General features: G+C 45.8%; 2 protein-coding genes across 2 annotated transcripts in view; both read left to right on the forward strand.

Moving 5' to 3' along the window:
* Positions 1 to 19,425, forward strand: part of FDPS (farnesyl diphosphate synthase) — a 96,588-nt gene that overhangs the window by 22,917 nt on the left and 54,246 nt on the right. The window lies entirely within an intron of this gene.
* LOC134412016 (farnesyl pyrophosphate synthase-like) lies at positions 87 to 16,262 on the forward strand. Its single transcript, XM_063145773.1, has 9 exons — positions 87 to 281; positions 1,203 to 1,343; positions 2,321 to 2,401; positions 3,481 to 3,603; positions 5,007 to 5,095; positions 6,243 to 6,315; positions 7,388 to 7,465; positions 8,211 to 8,339; positions 15,885 to 16,262. The coding sequence occupies exons 1-9, from the start codon at positions 114 to 116 to the stop codon at positions 16,083 to 16,085; spliced, it is 1,083 nt and encodes a 360-aa protein (XP_063001843.1). The 5' UTR covers positions 87 to 113; the 3' UTR covers positions 16,086 to 16,262.

The raw sequence follows: 19,425 nt of genomic DNA on the forward strand, positions 1-19,425 counted from the left end.
TGCTGCCTGAGGATGATGGGAGTTGCAGTCCAACACAGCGGAAGGATGTCTGCTTTGCGAAAGCCATGCTGTATTTCAATGCGAGTTTGGTGCACTGACTCGTGTGTAATTCCATGACCCAAGATATCCCAGGGAAAAGGATGAGCGAGAACAAGAAGCAGGCGGCGGCAGCCGGGGACAAGGAGCAGTTCAGAGAGCTCTTCCCGCAGATTGTCAAGGACCTGACAGAGGATGAGCTCCATCAGGTGGAAGTGGCCGATGCCGTCGCCAGGCTGAAGAAGGTGAGAGCTGGAGCTTAACAGGAAGGTTTCCTTGATGGCCATGATAAGGTGCGTTATCTGAGGCAGGTTCTTCTGCTGAAAGCGGAGATGGGTGACTCTTTTAGCCCCGAGGACCATAGGCAGAGCCAGGTGGTATGTCGTTGAGGCGCAGTATGTGGGAGAGCTGAGGAATCTGGCCAGCGACATTTCTCCCACCCACCCTTTGCTGCAGGAATGACTATCTCTGCATTGCGATCATGGGGACAGGAGCAAGTTTAACGACTGGAGCCACTGCCCAGCAGTCCCCGTTCCCAGCTCAATGTGGGGTGGGATGTGGGGGGTAAGCATCACAGTGTAAGCCGCTCAGGGGGTGCTGGAGAGGCCCTCCCTGCAGCTTCTTAGTGTGTGGGGGAAGCAAAGACTACTAAAGTTGGCACAAGATGGAGATTTATAACCTTACGCCTAGTCTGGAGAAAGGGGTCAGGTTTTTTATTTACTTCTGCTCTCATAACCCTATAACAGGAGTGCAGAACCTCTTTCAGCCCAGTGGCTGAATTATAGTTTCAGAGAAACTCTTGTGGGATATGGGGGGGGATGGGACACAAAACCCCCAAAAATACCAGCATATCCTATCTCACAGCTCTCGCTGCCAGTAACTAGGCTTTTGGAGAGGCATTTCAACCTTTTAGATGGGGGAGAAAATGCACATCATCTGGGAAACCACCACATCGTCGGGAGGAAGAAGACAGGGCCAGGGTTATCGAGAGAATGCAGGTGTGTGTGTGTGTTTGTCCCATGGCTCTGAGGTTCGCCTCCCCTCCCATTAACTACGTCAAATGTAGGCTTGTTTTATATGAAGCCTGAAATGCTGTTGCCATGTGTTTCCCTACCTTGGGAGTCTTCAGCACTGCCACAAATGCTCCGTTGACCTTTCCAACGCAGGTCCTAGAATACAATGCCTTCGACCAGCCACAAAATTGTGGGCTGACTGTGGTGTCTGCCTTCCGGGCATTGGTAGGGCCGGACCAGCAGGATCAGAAGAGCGTCTTTCGTGCTTTGGCCATCGGCTGGTGCCTTGAGCTGGTGAGTGTTTCTACATCCGTTTCCCTGCAAGATGAACAATGAAGTCATAGCGAGCACCATGGAAACCTGGGCTGTATATAATCCCGAGCTTTGCTGTCCTGGAGGGTGAGCCAAAGGCTGTGCAAAACATTTTAACTCCACCGCCAATTAAAATAAACCCTTTTTGCAAATAGGACTCAGCAACTGCCACCACCAGCAGTCATTCTAGGAAGCTGGACAGAGGGAGATGAGAGTGGGAAGCAGGGCCATCGGTGGTGCAAAAAGGCAACTTAGTTGTTTTCTTCTTCCCTCCCCATTCCTTTTTCCTTGTGTGTCGTTCTTCTTAGACTGTAAGTCTGAGTGCAGGGGCCGTCTTGCTGCTCTGGGAGCCATTGGCCACAGCTAGACCTAAGGTTTATCCTGGGATCATCCAGGGTTCACCTCTGCCTGAGCACTGGATCCCCTGTGTGTCACCTAGATGAACAGGTTTGACCCCTGGACGATCCAGGGATAAACCTTAGGTCTAGCTATGGCCTTTATGGCTGAGGTGTGGAATAAAAACAAGTTACAAGCCCTAATAGCCCTATTTTCCTAGCCCTAGCCTGCCTTCACACACATTCCTAACTTGAGACATTTTCCCCCGTGCAGGGAGTCTTCGCCCCAGGCCTGTCCATGCAGGCCTGAAATGGTTCTCTAGTGGGGAGAGGATCCCTTGCTGTTATCTCCAATTAGTCCAATCAGTGGCTGCAGATAACACCAGGGTTCGCCAATGCCATGGGGGATTCCTCTCCTTGCTATCCTCTGGGGTGGGGGATGCTTGGTAGGATGCCAGGTCCAGGGGGAGAGGGCTGCAGGCTGAATGGGAAACGTCCGCAGGCCAAATTAGGCCCGTGGGCCGAAGTTTCCCCATCCCTGCTGTAAGCACCATGTCTTTTAATGTTACATATAGATAGATAAACAGATATAAAAGAAGGTGACAATGCCTGATTTGATTGCAGTTTCAGGCCTTTTTCTTTGTATCAGATGACATCATGGACCACTCAGTGACACGCGATGGACACCCCTGTTGGTACAAAAAGGTAATGGGGACAGGGTCACTAGTCCCTAGGGTTGAAATGGGAAACCTTTTTTTCCCTTCCAGAGGCACTGAATAAAAATACAACAAGCAGCTACCTAATTAGACAGGTTTTTGGGCTGTACAGCAACACACCATAAGAGAGAAGGCTAACCAAGCCGAATCCCACAATTTAGGTGTGGCCACAGAGAAGGCCATTTCTCTCTCTAACATTTGCTGAGCCCCCTCCATAGTCAGGATTTTGGCCAGGTGTGCACCAAGCAGGATATACCACTTTGAAAACGATATATTGAATGGGCCCAAACAGTTGTCAGTGCGCCAATACCATTATAAAGCAGAAGTGTCGATCCTGCCATAGAGAAGGGCTTCTCCATCGCACACTGACTGGCAGCAATGACTCCCCAGGGTTTCAGGAAGGGCGGGCAGGTGTGGGAGGAGGCTGCAGTTCAGTGGTAGAGTACCTGCTTTGTATACACAAGGTCTCAGGTTTCATGCGCAGCCTCTCTCGGTTCACCTATGCCTAAAACCCTAGAGAGCCATTGCTGCCAGTCAGTGTTGACATTACTGGGCTAAATGGACCAAGGCTGCTGACTCAGTATAAGGCGGCTTCTATGTTTCTATGTGGCAGTCTTTAAAGTATGAGACACAACCGTTTCCGAGACTTAATATCTATATTTCCGAGACTTAATATCTAGAGACCCCAAGGAGGAAACTCAACCCTGTGAAGAGTGACAATGCTTGCAACTGGTACTAACAACTTCTAAGCATCCCTCATTGTGACTAAGTAGCTTTTGTTTTCTCCTCCATGACTTGCTAGATCCTATTTTAAAGCCATCCAAACGGGTGGCTTAATACATCGTGTGGAAACACATTCCATCGTTTTAATGATACACTAAACTCCTTCCTTTTTTATCTTCATGAAAAAGAGCTGGAGGGAGCATATGTCGAATTGCTAATACCTTGGTTATGGGGCACACACATTCTTAGTAACGCTCCCAAGGTATTAAAAACAGGTTTCGGGATGATAGTGGGCTTAAATAGATTCTGCTGTTGCTCCGAATTCTGCCCTTTTCTCTCCACTAGGAAGGAATTGGCTTGGATGCTGTGAACGACGCTTTCTTGCTTGAGGCCTGCATCTACCAGCTGCTGAAGCGATACTGCCGGAATCAGCCGTACTACGTAAACCTGCTGGAGCTGTTTCTCCAGGTGGGTTTAGGTCCTGTGGATTGTCCTTGCCTCAACACGGTCTGTAGCTGAGAGAGGCTGCAGCCTAGTCTCCCTTGATAGAAGGTCCTTCTGCTGTCATGGAAACCATTTCCCCTTCTCAAGGGGGGACTTTGTGGGTCTAAGGGGCCACCATTTCATGTGGGAGACTATTTTTGACTTTCAGGAAATATGCTCCTCCTGAAATGAAATATTTATTTATTTATTTATTACATTTTTATACCGCCCAATAGCCGAAGCTCTCTGGGCGGTTCACAAAAATTAAAACCGCAATAAAACAACCAACAGGTTAAAAGCACAATTAGGAAATACGGTATAAAAAGCACAACCAGGATAAAACCACGCAGCAAAATTGATATAAGATTAAAATACAGAGTTAAAACAGTAAAATTTAAATTTAAGTTAAATTAAGTGTTTAAATACTGAGAGAATAAAAAATACACTCCTTTGAGAGTATTCCCCTCATGCACAGAGAAGCCATCCCAGACGCACATGTGGAGGCCTTGTGTCATGATGGGGCCTAAGCCTGGGTGGTTGTCACTGTAGCTTATTTAATTGGTATGCATGTCTTTAATTTTACTATTTACTGATTTGTTTCTTTCCTGGGTTTTTTTAATCCCACACTTCCCCCGAGGAGCTGGGGTGTGTGTGGTATACATGGTTCTGTTCTCTCTTTCCCCTCCCCTCCATTTTATCCTCTCAACAACTCTGTGAGGTTGGTGAGACTGATTTGCCCAGTGAGCTTCATGGCTGAACAGGATTTGAACCTGGTTATAATCTGATGCCTTAGCCACTGAATCAGGTTGGTATAGAACACGTCCCTGAGAGACACTCTAGGGTGTTTGCTCTAGGGTGCTCTAGCTCCTCTCGGAAGCTGCTGTACACCCCTTCTGTTGCTCACTTTAACTAATCTTGAGCCTGTTCCGACCAAAACACAACCCTTTCCTCAATCATAGAATCATGGTAGAGTTGGAAGGGGCCTCTAAGGCCATCAAGTCCAACCCCCTGCTCAATGCAAGAATCCACCTTAAAGCATCCCTGACAGAAGGCTGTCCAGCTGCCTCTTGAAGGCCTCTAGTGTGGGAGAGCCCACGAAGGATTGCATTTACAGCTAACTGGGGGGGGGGACAACAACGGGGTTCTCCCTCCCTGGTGGGATTTCCACCCCCTTTAATTTATTTATTTTTTCTTAACAAGCCTTGCTCAAAGCTAAAAAAGCCGGAGTAAGTACCCAACTTTTTTTACTACGGAGCTTCGGGGCTTTGCTCCTGGATTGCTTCCGAGTGGCGGCTGCGTCATGGAGATCACCTGCCGCCACTCCAGAGCAATCCAGGGGCAAAGTGTCCATGTAGACAAGCCCTGTCTCTTTTCATTTTCCTCCCTAGGCATCGTTCGAAACTGAACTGGGGCAAGCCCTGGACCTTATCACTTCATCCCCATCTCAGGTGGATCTGAACCGCTTCACAGAGCAGAGGTGAGCATCCACTGGAAATGTTGGGGGCTACAACTCCCCCATTCACCCCTAAACTTTGGCTCTACTAGCTGGGATGTTAGGGGCTGATGTGAGTTGTGGTCCAAAACATCCGGGGAACACCAGGTTGTCTCTCTCTCTCTGGATTAGAGCAAAAGCAACACTGAGTAGTGGCAAAGAAAGGGACTGCTGCTCATTTTTCTTGGAAAATTGAGTGGGTTGGCTGGAATCCTGAGCAGGAGAGTTCCACTCTGCAACATTTCGTTGTAGGTCCCTTGTGAACAAGCTAAACGCCTGTCTTTTCCCCTCTCGGTCTCTCATTCCACTAATCTGCCACAGGTCCTTTCCTTGGTTACACTAGAGTGTGTTGAAAGGCTGGGAAGGGGACTGGTCAGATACAGTATGAATTTTATATATATTGAAAGAACATGTTTCCGTGACCACAGATCTGGGATTCTTACCAAAAAAACAAAAACTAGACCAGCCTCTGGCAAGACATTTCAATGCACCTACACATAGTCACTCTCATTTACAGTTGCTTCCAGCTGAACAAACAAAGGCCCCAGAGATGCCTGAAATAATGGAATACTTCTGGATCTACAGACTCAGACCTCTTAGTCCAAATGGCCTTAATATGGAGGACAATTCATAAACATGATACCAGTCATACCTCCATTTTTGTTTGTTTTCCTTAGAACTTTTCATCTACTGGCAACTCAAAGTGCCATTCCTGGTATCTATTTAACATCTCAGCTACTAGTGAGGGCAGAAGCTGAAACGTTATATATATATTTAATACTCTGTTAGTCTATCTATCTTTCTTATATATTTTAACTTAGGACTGATTGCATCCATAGAATCATAGAATCGCAGAGTTGGAAGGGGCCTACAAGGCCATGGAGTCCAACCCCCTGCTCAAGGCAGGAATCCACCCTAAAGCATCCCTGACAGATGGTTGTCCAGCTGCCTCTTGAAGGCCTCTAGTATGGATTCAGTCTCCTTGTTGCTTTGCTGTTGTGCAGTTTTAGCTCCCTCTCCCTCTCTCTCTCTCTCTCCACACACACACACATCTATACCTATATGCAAATATTAGAACATTTTCAGACCCTGTTTATTGATCACCTGGACCCCTGGCTGTGTTCTTTGGCAGGTACAAGGCGATAGTCAAGTACAAGACGAGCATGTTTTGTTTCTACATCCCAGTGGCAGCTGCTATGTACATGGTGAGTGAAGGGCCTTTGCGCTAGCTGAGCTGTTGCAGAGGGTGCAAAGCGGTATCAAAAGAGCTAAGCAGAGGCGTGTGTGAGAGTTTGGGACCTTGCTTCAAATCTTTGCTGAATGAATAGGTGACTGTGAGCAAGTCATTTTCTGGGTATCTCTTCTGCATTACAAATTTATATCTACTTCTCTTTTCTTACTTATTTAGTCAATTAAGATGCATGCAACTCCACAAAGTGGCTTCCAGAAACAAGCAAAAACACACACACCAAGCAACAGTACCTGTATTACCATCATTAGTTAGAGTGCTGGACTGGATCTCTGGATACCTGGGTTCTAGTCTCCACTCAGCCATGAAGCTCCCTGGGTGACTTTGGGCCTGTCATTGAGTCTCAGGCTAACCTACTTCACAGGGTTGTTGTGAGGATAAAATGGAGAGGAGGCCATGGGTTCCTTGAAAGAAGAAAAAAGGCAGGATATAAATGAAATAATAAATACTTAATAAATAAAAAAAAGCTGGAAAGTCACCAAAAGATGGTGGTTTGAGGAGGGGTGTGTGGCCTTCTGCCCGCCCCAAGCTATATTTAGCCCCCCTGTGCGTGAGGCTCTAAACCCCTGCTGTAAGCTTGCTGTAAGACAAGCAAATCCAAAACCTAAAATTACCAAACTGCATCCCTCCGCAAGGGGAAGTGCTATCCTTCCTGGGGGGAAAGTTCTGTAATCTTGGGCCAATGCTGAGAAGGCCATGTCCTGCATGATTACCCTCCACAGCTCCGATAGAACAAATAGGGAGCAGGACCTCCGTAGATGACCGTAAGTGTGAAGGTATGTTTGTAATGAAGGAAATGGTCCATAAGGTAACAGTGTAACACTCCTGGCGTCCCCTGCTTCCCTCCCCACCAGGGAATCCTGGGAATTGTAGTTTTGCCTGGCAGATGTCATTCCCCCCGCTGGAGTTCTCCTCCTCAGATGATTCCTCCAGTGGGGGCATGACAGGAGCATTAAGAATTGTCCCACTATAGCAATGGTTCTGGCCATAGCTTGTTCATACTTTGTTTCTCTCTCTCTTTCTCTCAGGCTGGCATAGATAGTGAAGAAGAGCATGCTTATGCCAGGGCCATCCTAATGGAGATAGGGGAGTTCTTCCAGATCCAGGTACATCTTCCTCCTCCTCATTATTGCTGTCTCTTGGAGATCACTCATATGAACAATATCATATAATATTGGGTTTGGACCCAGGGTGTCAGGGTTCAGAGGTGGAGAAGCTATGCTGTACTCTTGTCCCGACTGCATACTTTTTTCAGATAGTTTCTCCATTCTTTTGAAGGTTAGCCCCATGAGGGCTAGAATCTTTGTGGTTGTTTTAAATCAGGAGTGTTGAATGGAAAGTTGGACTTACCGTGAAGTAGTGCTCTGGTCAGCCAGGGGAGGAAATGTTTTAAATTGCCCACTTTCCATTGGGTTGCCCATGCTTTGAAGGGTAGACTACATCCTTGGTGGGTCGCCTACCTATGCCAACCTCCATACTGCTTCTGAGTGTTCTTTCTGGGAGAGAGGAGGTAGCGAACTTTGGCCAATGGATGGCCCAGGTTGGTCTCCCTGCTGGCTTGATGTAATTCCTTGGAAGCAGAGGGTGCAGCATCCCAGTGGCCCTGGCTTCCTTGGCTGATGGCAGAACCCTAACCTAGCCACTGTTGTAAACTGGACAAGGGTCTCAACAGAACTCTTGGTCTAATCCAGCAGTGGGACTTCTCCGACGTTAAGCACAACCTGTTACACAGAAACAGAGACCTTGTTTTTTGCTCTAGCTTCCATTGTCTTTCCTGCTTGGAATAAGTATTTTGGGCCAGTGCTACAGGTGTCATGTTTAATGCTCAGCTAATATTCTCTCTGCCTGCAGGATGATTTCATCGACTGCTTCGGTGATCCTGAGACGGAGACTGGGACCGACATCCAAAGCAACAAGTGCAGCTGGCTGGTGGTGCAATGCTTAAAGCGGGCCTCGGTGGAGCAGAGGCGCCTCCTCGAGGTAAAATGGGGGGGGGGGGGAATGGCCAACTATGTCCTCGCTCCTCCAGGCTGGGGATGCTGTGACTTGTAGTCCAATGCATCTGGAGGGCACCTGGTCAGGGAAGGCTGGAATAGGGAAAACTGGAGTAGATGAACCTATGGGTTTGACCCAACGTAAGATAGCTCTGTACCCAGGGATGGGGAACTTGTGCCTCTCTAGATGTTGTTGAGACTACAATGCCTATGGTGGGGTGTTAAATGAGAGTCCACAGCCTTCCTGCCCCCCCCACTTTCCCTACTGCTTTCTCCATTCTCTTCCTCCCTCCCCCATTACAGTCAGGAGTGACTCCATCACTTTCTACTCATTGTCACTTACTTGCTTGTTGCTTGTATTTCTTGAGCAGTTCCTGAGTTAGATCTTTTCCCTCTTGCTCTCTTAGTTTTTAGTCCAAGTGAGTGAGTGAGCCATTGTGTCTCTTCTTCGTACCCTTGCCTGTATTTCAAAAAGAGCCCAGCTTGCTCTTCACCAGATGCCAAACGGTTTTCTTGTTTTTTAAGTCCAGATAGGAGTTGCAACAAAAACCTACGGGTGCAGAAAAGTTAATCCAGATTACTAGTATATTACATTATACTGTTTGTTTTATGTTTTGAATGGTTTTGATTTTTGTGAAGTGCCAGAGAGCTTCGGCTATTGGGAGGTATAAAAATGCAATAAATAAATAAATAAATAAAGAGAGAGAGAGAGAGAGAGAGAGAGATGACTTATTTTTCAAAAGAATATTTTATGACGCCAAAATATTAAAAAAACAAAAAGCTTGAAGCTCCCCAAAGTGAAATGCACACAAAAAGGAGACACATAAATTGGAACGTTCCCCAGCTGCATTGATTCCTTTGGATGTCGCTAGAGAAGCTCCCCGGCATACCAAACCTCTCAGGGTGTACGGATTTCATTCCTGAGGTGCTGATTGGCTGATTGCTCCATTTCCTGGCAGGATGCCAAGTCCAATTAGAAGCCAAGTATTGGGAAGTCCTGAAGCAGTAAAGCCGTTAATAATCAGTTAATCACTAACTCTTAAAGTCAGTTAACTGTCTTCATCTGTTTGCTAGGAGATTGCTTTGTCCGTTTGTATGCCAGTTTGCCTGCAGCTTGGACTGTTTCCTTTTGCTGCCCTTAAAGCCACGGCCATTCAGATGTAGCAGCTAAAGGAATCACCGGAAAGACATTGGCCATTGGTTATTGGATACCACTTCCCGTGCCTCACTGGGCTCATTCCGTCTTCCTGGGGGGATTCTACACATCGTACTGAGGGAGCTTCCATGCGCCCCCAGTGCGCCCCCAAAGCGATCATGTAGCTTGCCTGGGAAGAAACGAGGAAGAGGCGTCCTTGCCGCCACCCGCCACCCACCTACCTCGGAAGTAGGTGGGTGGCGGTGGCGGCAAGGACGCCTCTTCCTCATCTCTTCGAACAGGCAAGCTACACGATCGCTTTGGGGGCGCACTGGGGGCGCATGGAAGCACCCTCAGTACGACGTGTAGAATCCCTCCCGGTTAATTGTGTGTAACATCACAAGGAGCACAATGGTCCTCACCAGGGGCGGATATAAATGACTAGGTCTGGCTCCAGTGACTGAAGACGTGATCTCCTATACCAAGGCCCATAAACAATTAAAAATCACTAACTTTTTCCCCATCAACTCTGAGGAACATCCCAACCTAACACCTGAGACAAAGTTTGCCTGCAGTCTAGAACCTCCTGATAAGGAGGTTCTAGACTGGTCCCTGGGTCCTCAGAGTATAATGAGGGTCATGGAATGGGAAAACTCAGAGGAACGTCCGATTTGCTCGTCTGAAACTCCACAAGGCAGCTCTATAAGTCCTGTCATACCTACCTGTCCGGACGCATCATTTTCGGGCAAGAATTTCGATTCTCTAGCCCTATATTGAAATATTCACTCTATCTTCTCTGATGACAAAGATCTCCATGTGGTAGCCTATCTGCTTAGCAGCCAACACGAGCTGACCACGAGACTGTTTCTGAGCTGGGCAGATGATATCTCTCTGATACAGAAGTTTCTCTCAGAATGCAAGGAGCTTCTGACTACACTAACAGTTTTTGGGCTAGGCAGATCTAAGGAAGGAATCCAAAGCAACACAAGTGAAATTGAAACTAAGACATCTGAGCAAAAACCGATGCCAGCTTCCAACTTTCTAACAACACTGGCTGAAGTATACACAAGAGATGCCCCTGAGCTTGGAGGAGTGGTTTCAGAAACGGAGATGAGTAAAACTGGGTCACAAACAAAGATTTCTACTATGCTGAATTGGAAGGTGAGCAGGACATTGGCTAAGAAGAAAGGGGGCAGTAATTTAAAGAAGACCAAAAATGTAAAAAAATGCTAACCCTGCAAGATACAAGAAAATGGAATGTAAGAAACTTTTCAAACTGCTTGACAAAAGTCCTAAGCAGAAAGCAGATTTAAAAGTTAAGAAGGAAACCAAGAACAAGGAAACTATTGGAGATACTGGCAAACACCAATCTGAAATTATGTCTGATACCCCCCTACAGCCCATCTCACTAACGTCAGTACAGGATCAGATCCAAGTTTCTGATACGCAGGATCCTTGGACACTAGCCCCACGGAGAAAGAAGCTCCACCAAACGAAGAGTGTAAAATATTCCAATTGGAACTTAATACTGAATCATCAAAAGTTGGTATTGGTGAATTATCCTAAGCCTGCAGGTTTTTTAACCCAGCATGAACGCAAACAGCACTTAATGATAATCTTGGATGCAGTTCTCCCAGGGCTGGTTACTTTAACTAATATTGGCCACGTGGAATACTTATACTATAATTATACACATGCTCGTGCTGTGGTTACCTTCAGTGAGTGGGGCAAGGCCAAAACTGTATATGACAGCAGAGAAGCTTTCGCTGGAAGCGGTATTTTTTCCTCAAGATTTTTTAAAAATCTAACACCTCCCCTGGCTTTAGGTCCCTCCCGTTCTTTATACCCAAAAAACACCTATGAGAAGGAGAAATGTGTCGCTACAAATTTAATTGACTTTGATACCACAGAAGGAACTCTCTTTAGCCATAAAGGTATAAACACCCAGAAGTTCTCAGATAGTAATGAAGATCTTATAGCAGTATAAGGGTGTCAAGATCTCTTGAAAACCAAGAATCGCTGCTGGACTCAAGAGGATATAACACAAAACACCCAGAGCACTGTGGAAAGAAGCAGGCCGACAACTCAAAAAGCTTGAATAATTCCACAGATCCAGTGGCGGCCGGTGGAACTCCCATTTTTCACATGGCCCATGAAAGGGGTCCTATTCTTAAAGGACAAGCTGATCAAAAAACAGCATGGGATCAGTGGTACAGATGCTATAAGGATAATGAACCCTACTAATGAGGAGATAGCCCTTTTGGACTCTTTCTGTGCGTTGACCCTAGAAGCACAGAAAGATATCCTGAGGCGTCTGACGTCTTTGAGAGAACGTTTGATAACCAGGCAAGCAGAATGTGCAAGCCCGTTGGTTAAGAGAGAAGCACCTGGGTCAGTAGAGGATCGTGCCCTAATCCACCAGAAAAATGATCAAACCAGTGGGAGGAGAGTTGGAAATGGCTCCAATGGAGGGGAGAAAGGCTCACAGAGAGGTCTGGATGTAGTAGAATTTACTCTCCAAGATAATAAACTTGTGCAATATGACCCAGTGGCCAAAGAGATCACTGCAAGTGCCAGCAGATTAAAATCTCCAATATGGGCTGATATGCGATACTTGGAAGAAGAGGAACTAGGATCACCGGAAAGGCCTGCTGAACCTGAATACCCCCTCATAAAGGTGACGGGACCAGTGAAAACTAACGTCAGCAAGATCATGACACAGATGGAATTGATTGAAGAGCTGGAGGAGGACTCAAGGCCATCATTAGGGGCTGAGGAAATTGCAAAGGAACATCAGTCACGTATAGGGGGAGTAACTTCATCTACTTGTCCCAGGGTGACTATAACCCAGAGCTTCCTGCAAGGGGGGTCTGCACCAGTTTGACAAAAAAAGTGTCACTGTAACGTGTCACAAATAAGACGGGTGATTCAGCCACCTTTTGGAAAGTTATTTCGAGGGGCTGGCCAAATATAACAGCTGGACCGGAGTATCTTATCCCTGCTAAAGTTTGGGAATCCCATTTCTATACTATGTATGCAAATGGGCAAGTCTCCCAACAGTTTCCAAGAACTTTAATTAATAGTGCTCCCGAGTGGCCCCCTGTATCTGTTTCTGAAATAAATAACCTTATCCTGAAACTTAAACAGGGTAAAGCACCAGGTGGAGACAACATCCCTCCAGAACTGCTTAAAGCCAATAAAGAGTGGTGGGTGCCAGTTTTGGCAGCCCTACTCACTTGCATCGATCTTTCAGCTTGCATCTCTGAAGATTGGGGGCTTGCAATTATCATCCCAATATACAAAAAAGGGGAAAGATTGGACCCTGCAAATTATAGACCTATCAGCCTTTTAAGTATAATTAGTAAATTGTACGCCAGCCGTCTTCATGAAAAACTAGTTATGTGGCTGGATCAAGAAAATATTCTAGAAGACGAACAGGCAGGATTTAGGTCTGGGCGATCTACTATTGACCAGGGTTTGGTTCTCCAACACCTGGTTGAAAAATATGCATCAAAACCTAGAGGAGCTCTCTATGCAGCCTTTATTGATTTCAAATCGGCCTTTGACCTAATTTCAAGAGAGAGGTTATGGGGGAAATTTGAGGATACAAATATTGATAGACATCTCTTAACTCTCATACGCTGCTTATATGAGAACACTCATCTTCGGATAAGTTGCGATCGGGTGGGACACCTAACTGATCAAATCCCAACTTTTAACGGTATAAAGCAAGGCTGTATACTTGCACCTACTCTGTTTAATTTCTATATCAATTCATTAGTTAAAAGTGTGAGGGAAGTATGTTCCCATCCCCCAAATTTGGCAAATAAGCCCATCAGTACTTCTGTATGCCGACGATGCTGTGCTGCTTTCTTTAACAAGCGTAGGATTAATATGTCTTTTAAAAGTGTTAGACCTCTATTGTAAAAATGAATTACTGTTGATTAACCATCTTAAATCTAAGGTTATTTTTTTTCCAGAAGAAGGTTAAAGCATAAATGGCAGATTAACAACCACCCCATTGAACAAGTTTCATCCTTTAGATACTTGGGTATAACATTTCATTCTTCTGGCTTATGGAGTTTGCAAACTAAAAATGCAATTGAGAATGCACAGAGAAGCATCAAGGCTCTCCTCCACTTTTTCTATATGAAAGGAGGCCAATATATTCCCTCAGCCATTCACGTTTTCAAGGCAAAGGCCGTCTCCCAGATGTTATATGGATCACAGTTGTGTGCATACAAAAGTTTTGCCCTCTTTGAAGTCACTCAGACGAAGTTTTTGCATTCAGTGTTGGGAGTCCCAACTTGTGTTCCAAATGTAATTGACCGTTTAGAGACAGGGCAAATCTCTATTGAGGCCTGTATATGGATCCTTATTTTCTCCCCAGTGAGCCTGGACCCACTGACATTAATTGATACATTCCAGACCAAATGGAAAACTACACTATATGAAAAACTGAGAAATCTGGGCTTCTCACCAAATGCCCTAGTTGCTCTTGGTTATGAAAAAGCTAAAGTAACAATTCAACAACGTATTTGGGATATGGAATTGCAAAATCATTTGAGTTTGGCTTCAAGGTATCCTGAATTTAGAGATAATGGGATGATATCTGCTTATGCAAAATATCTGGTGGACTTGAATTTTCCTAAATTCAGGAAAGCTTTCACTCTGGCCAGGTTTAACGTTCTGCCTTTAGCCCTTTTGGATGGAAGGTTTGGAAATATACCCTACCAAGAACGGGTATGTCCCTGTGAGATGGGTAAAGTGGAAACTGGAGGCCACGTTCTGCTGTATCGTTCCTTTTACCAAGATTTGCGCCCAGCGTTTATAACCTCTATCTTGCAGCAAACTCCGGGAAGATCATAGGAATATTACATAAAACATCTTCTATCAGATCAGAATCCTCAGGTTATTATAAAAGTGGCCAGTTTCTGTGCGGCTGCCATAAGCCAATGGAAACTGATGCTGAAGAATTTTATTGCACCTTAGACTTAGGCTGAGACTGCCGTGGTTTTTTTTTTTTTTTTGTATTTTATGTGTGTATTTTATTGTATGTACCTTGTTGGGGTTTTCTAATATTATTGTTGATGATGTTTTCTGCTGTGCTGGTCTATGACCGAAATAAATAAACAGTAAATAGTATAATATAAAACGATTTAATGCTGTGGATTTTTGAAACAAATCCTAATAACGAAGTAGAAAAATGTCCAAGTAGGGAAAAAAACAAAACCCTAGTAAATTAGATTCCTCGCCAAATAACAATGAAAGTCTGAATTTCCAAACTTTTTAAGGCACAAGACTCTGGATGGTTTTGCACAATCATTTTCAGCAACGGTGGCTTATTTACGTAAAGATGCCACCGTGAGTTACAGCATGCACCGGGGATCTCTGGGAGCCCATTCTATAACTGAACCCCCGTTTGCATGTTATCATGTAGTCTGAACCTAGCAAGGATCAGTTGTTGGTGTGGTTAAGGGTGGTTTAAGGGCTGTTGGTAGTTTGTTAACCACGCCAACAAAGACCCTATTGCTCAAACCAGGTCTCTGTAATGAATTAATGTGGCTATACCATCTGGAATATCTACAACAGCTTTGAACACCTTTTAGGTGGAAAAGGTGGAATTAGAGTAATGTCGATTCGCTCCGAACATTATCGCCAACTTCTAAAACAAGATCTCTGTATGCGCATTGAGTCTGTATAGCTCAGTGGTAGATAAGATTGGGTGAGATTCCACAGTTTAAATCTCAACTACCTCTAATGAGGCACTTATTCCAAGGTCTCCGACCTCCATCTTGCTATATGGGGTTTATAATATTGACCTAGAAGGCTGTTCGTAAGGATGACCGAGGCAATGGCTGGGAAATACATTATTTGATTTAACAGACTGATCCGGTTCCCAGGACCATGGTACGGCTAACAAACCATGGCTGGCTTGTTAACCCCACCGTGTGTGCTGGTCCGATTTCCCTAATTACCCTCGCTAGCGTGGCTTTCCATGTGATCCGAACCAGGGCGGCATGGCTGGCTTGAGGGGCAGCAACCTTCAAATAACCCACAGGCTGTTATTGTCTTATTTGAGAGCTGCTGTCCTCCCCTCAAACAAACCATGCCACCTGCTTCCAGATGACATGGCAAGCCATGCCACAAGGGCCATTAGGGAAATCTGACCGGCACAGGACCAGCACGAGTGGCAGGGGAAATAAGCGACCAACTTGTTAACAACGCTGCGATGGTGTCAACCAGCCGTATGTCATTGCTACACAGGAGTGAACTGTTTGGTGTAGGGGGGAAATGCATGAAGTAGGAAAAGGGAATTGTGCATTTTATGTCCCAGCCTAGCCTATCTTCAGTCTTTCCTTTTCCTTTCCTTTGTTTTAATTCCTACTACTTTAGGAGAACTATGGACAAAAGGACCTGGACAAAGTGGCACGTGTGAAGCAACTCTATGAGGAGTTGGACCTCAAAGCTGTTTTCAAGGACTATGAGGAGAGCAGCTACCAGCGGGTGTCAGGCCTTATTACCCAGCACGCCACGCACCTACCCCCTCAGATTTTCCTTGACCTAGCCCAAAAGATTTACAAGAGGCAAATGTGACAGGCTCGGCCATCAAGAAGGAAGCCAGCCTGTAGCTACCTCTTGTTGTCTCTTACTTGCCTGGACTTCCGGCGTCAAATAGTGGAACTGCAAAGATATTTTTAATTCATGGATTAATGTAGAAAGGGGGTGGGAGTCAGAGTGGAATGGATGTTCAAGCTAGAGAAAAGAGTATGTAGCAATAAATCAGTTAAAAAAAAAAAGGGACTCTGTGTTTGTGTGTGTGGTGAAAAATGTCACCGAACAACAGTGAAGTGGGTCTTTGCTAGGCCTGCTTTATTCCCCGAGGAGTGGAGGAACTGACCCTGGGCAACTTGTTGCAGGGAGTAGCAAAGTCAACCAATGTTTTAGGCAGGATTGCAATAGCACCCTCCCACCCATGTTCCCCAGCAACTGGTGTACACAGAGGCATACTGCCTCTGATACTAAAGGTAGCATAGAGCCATCAGGATTGTTTAAATCCAGATCAGAACCTTAGTGAGTGGGCAGGTAGGTTCCAAACATCGGGGGATGCTGAAATACTTTCTAATGAATTGGTGGAAATTGCCGGGCAACCAATTTTGGCTGAATATTCAGAGAAACTTCCGAAAGGTATGAGCAGTTTAAATATACTGCTGGAAAATAAGGAAATGCATCATGGGGGTGTGGGGAGAAAGGACAACACTTTGCATAAAAATGTGCAAATGCTAATTTATCTATATACATGCAGATTTAGAAATGATTATAATTTAAATAGGAATGACTTTACTTCTTGGGAGGAGAGCAATGACAAATCTTGATAAAATAGTTAAGAGCAGAGACACCACACTGACAACAAAGGTCCGCATAGTTAAAGCAATGGTATTCCCCGTAGTAACCTATGGCTGCGAGAGCTGGACCATAAGGAAAGCTGAGCGAAGGAAGAGAGATGCTTTTGAACTGTGGTGTTGGAGGAAAATTCTGAGAGTGCCTTGGACTGCAAGAAGATCAAACCAGTCCATACTCCAGGAAATCAAGCCAGAATGCTCACTTGAGGGAATGGTATTAAAGGCAAAACTGAAGAACTTCGGCCACATAATGAGAAGACAGGACACCCTGGAGAAGAGGCTGATGCTAGGGAAAGTGGAAGGCAAAAGGAAGAGGGGCCGACCAAGGGCAAGATGGATGGATGATATTCTGGAGGTGACAGACTTGACCTTGGGGGAGCTAGGGGTGGCAACGGCCGACAGAAAGCTCTGGCGTGGGCTGGTCCATGAAGTCACGAAGAGTCGGAAGCGACTGAACGAATAAACAACAAAAACAGTACTTCACATTATAGTGGGGAAGACAGTGAGCAAGTGTGCCTGCCTTTTCAGTCTGCTGTCCAGCTGCTAATGGTGGACAGGCCACTTAACAACCCATAGTGAATCCATATTGCCGGGTTCACACATACTGGGCCGGTTCCCATGACACAACCAGGTCACCGTTTGTGGCCGTGTTTGCAAGTCGTAACATCCCACCCTGCAAATAAGCTATGCAATGTGGGTTATTTTCGGAACAACCCATGTGCCGTGTTCATGCCTGTTCCCTCTGGCATTCACACGTGCTGGCAAGCTGACGCGAGACACTCACATCAGTGAGACTTCTTTTATTGAGGAAGTCACACGGTAGTGAAGCCTAATGGTTACAGAGGCTCCAAAACACACTTTAAGCTGAACGATGGTTAGGAAGCTTTAGGCTCTCTTTTCTGAAACTTATCCTTAAGGCAAACACTCGGAGAAGGGCGGTGAATAGGATATGCCAATAACAACTTTGAGCTTCTCCAGACGCCGCATACGCTGGCTCCTCAAAGTGACCTGGCCAATCTCCTACAAACAACATCCCAGGAAAGCTTGCTCTAAGCCACCAGATCCATCACGCACTTGTCAGTCTCAGCCTACCACTACTGAGCTGACCCCGTTACCATGACTTCAGAAAAGGTTAAACCTCAGGCCTAGGAATCACATCCTTCTGCTAAGGACTGGGAACTCCTTGCCCCCTGAGTCTGGGCACGAACACAGAATCCAATCCACAACATATGCAAGTCCAAGTCTATGAAAAGCCTCACTACTTTTCATGGCACAGTTCTTAGATATCCGAAGTCCAAATAGCAAAGCATCCATGCTTTCAAAGTCCCAAGCGGAGATGGAATCCAAAACAGGAGGGAGGTCAGGCGTTGCTTCGAGAGATGAAACCTAGCAAAGCCTTTTCAGCTTTGCACCAGCCTTTAAGGCCTATTCAAAGTCACTTGACAGACAGGTCCTCTGACCTGTAAACCATGGCCACGTGCCAAGAGGGCGGGATGTCACAACCCACTTCGAAGAGTAACCCCCACCTTTTCCAAAACACTCCGAAGTTCCCAGAGAACCAGCCGCTTCAAGGCCGAAGCAAAGGAGTAAACCAGCTATTCCCATGGGAACTGCTTACAGAGATAAGCTTGCACAGAACATCTGACATTCTCAAAGCATTTCCTAATAAATCTAGGTACAAGACCTATACCTGACACCATGGTGCACCCCACAGACAATGGGGTTAACTGTGGGCTGATCTCAGTATCTCAGTATCCTCCGTGGCAGAACTCATCTTGCCTGCCCATCCCGTCCCCCACCCTGCTCCAACTGTGACCCCTTTTCGTTCCCAGGCACCAATGGGGCCATGATGCTTTCTGGAATTTGTGCAAACGTGATTATTACTAATATTAGCATCATCATTTCATCAGACTTCTGCAGTTGCGCAACTGTGCACCTGCAGCTGTCAGATATGCGAAGCTGTGTCAATATTCTTCTACATTTCAGCTGTCAAAGGGAACGAAGTGCAGCATGAAGTTAAATGGGTAGATGTGCACTGAAAAGGAATTGCTATAATTTAAACAGAAACGCAACACCTCTCACCAGAGTGCGGAAGAAGGAGACCCGGAGACCTGTGTGCCTTCCTGCTGAGCTCGCTGCCCAGGTGCTGCGGCTTCTCCCTTCTTAGGTGTCCTCGTCTTTAAACAAGACGTGGACTGTTTCTCACTAGAGGGCTGTTTTTCCCTAAAGCAGAGAGCACTTGGCCACACTAGCTTGAAACCAGTTTAACGGAACAGCCTGGGATTTCTGTCCTTAAATAAATCCTGGAGATAGTAAATTATAGCTAGCAGTGAGGATTGTTCCAGAGATCTCAAACCTACCCTCAAGGCAATCCTAGACATGTCTACTTTGAAGGGAGTCCCGCTGAGTTCAATGGCCAGGTAAAAGGAAGGATTTCTTCACATAGTTTTAAAAAAAACACTATGGAATTAGCTTCCAGACTCAGTGATGGCCATCAACTTGCATGGCTTTAAAAGGGGTTTAGACCAATTCAT

Source organism: Elgaria multicarinata, chromosome 21 (assembly GCF_023053635.1).
Source record: "Elgaria multicarinata webbii isolate HBS135686 ecotype San Diego chromosome 21, rElgMul1.1.pri, whole genome shotgun sequence".
Taxonomy (NCBI): Eukaryota; Metazoa; Chordata; class Lepidosauria; order Squamata; family Anguidae; genus Elgaria; species Elgaria multicarinata.

Bases quoted from the DNA above. Each gene is read 5' to 3' on its own strand.
- LOC134412016 (XM_063145773.1), top strand. From the start codon at position 114: ATGACCCAAGATATCCCAGGGAAAAGGATGAGCGAGAACAAGAAGCAG. The intron at 6,316-7,387 runs GTGAGTGAAGGG...TCTTTCTCTCAG, and splicing joins TGGCAGCTGCTATGTACATG to GCTGGCATAGATAGTGAAGA. The intron at 7,466-8,210 runs GTACATCTTCCT...CTCTGCCTGCAG, and splicing joins GGGAGTTCTTCCAGATCCAG to GATGATTTCATCGACTGCTT.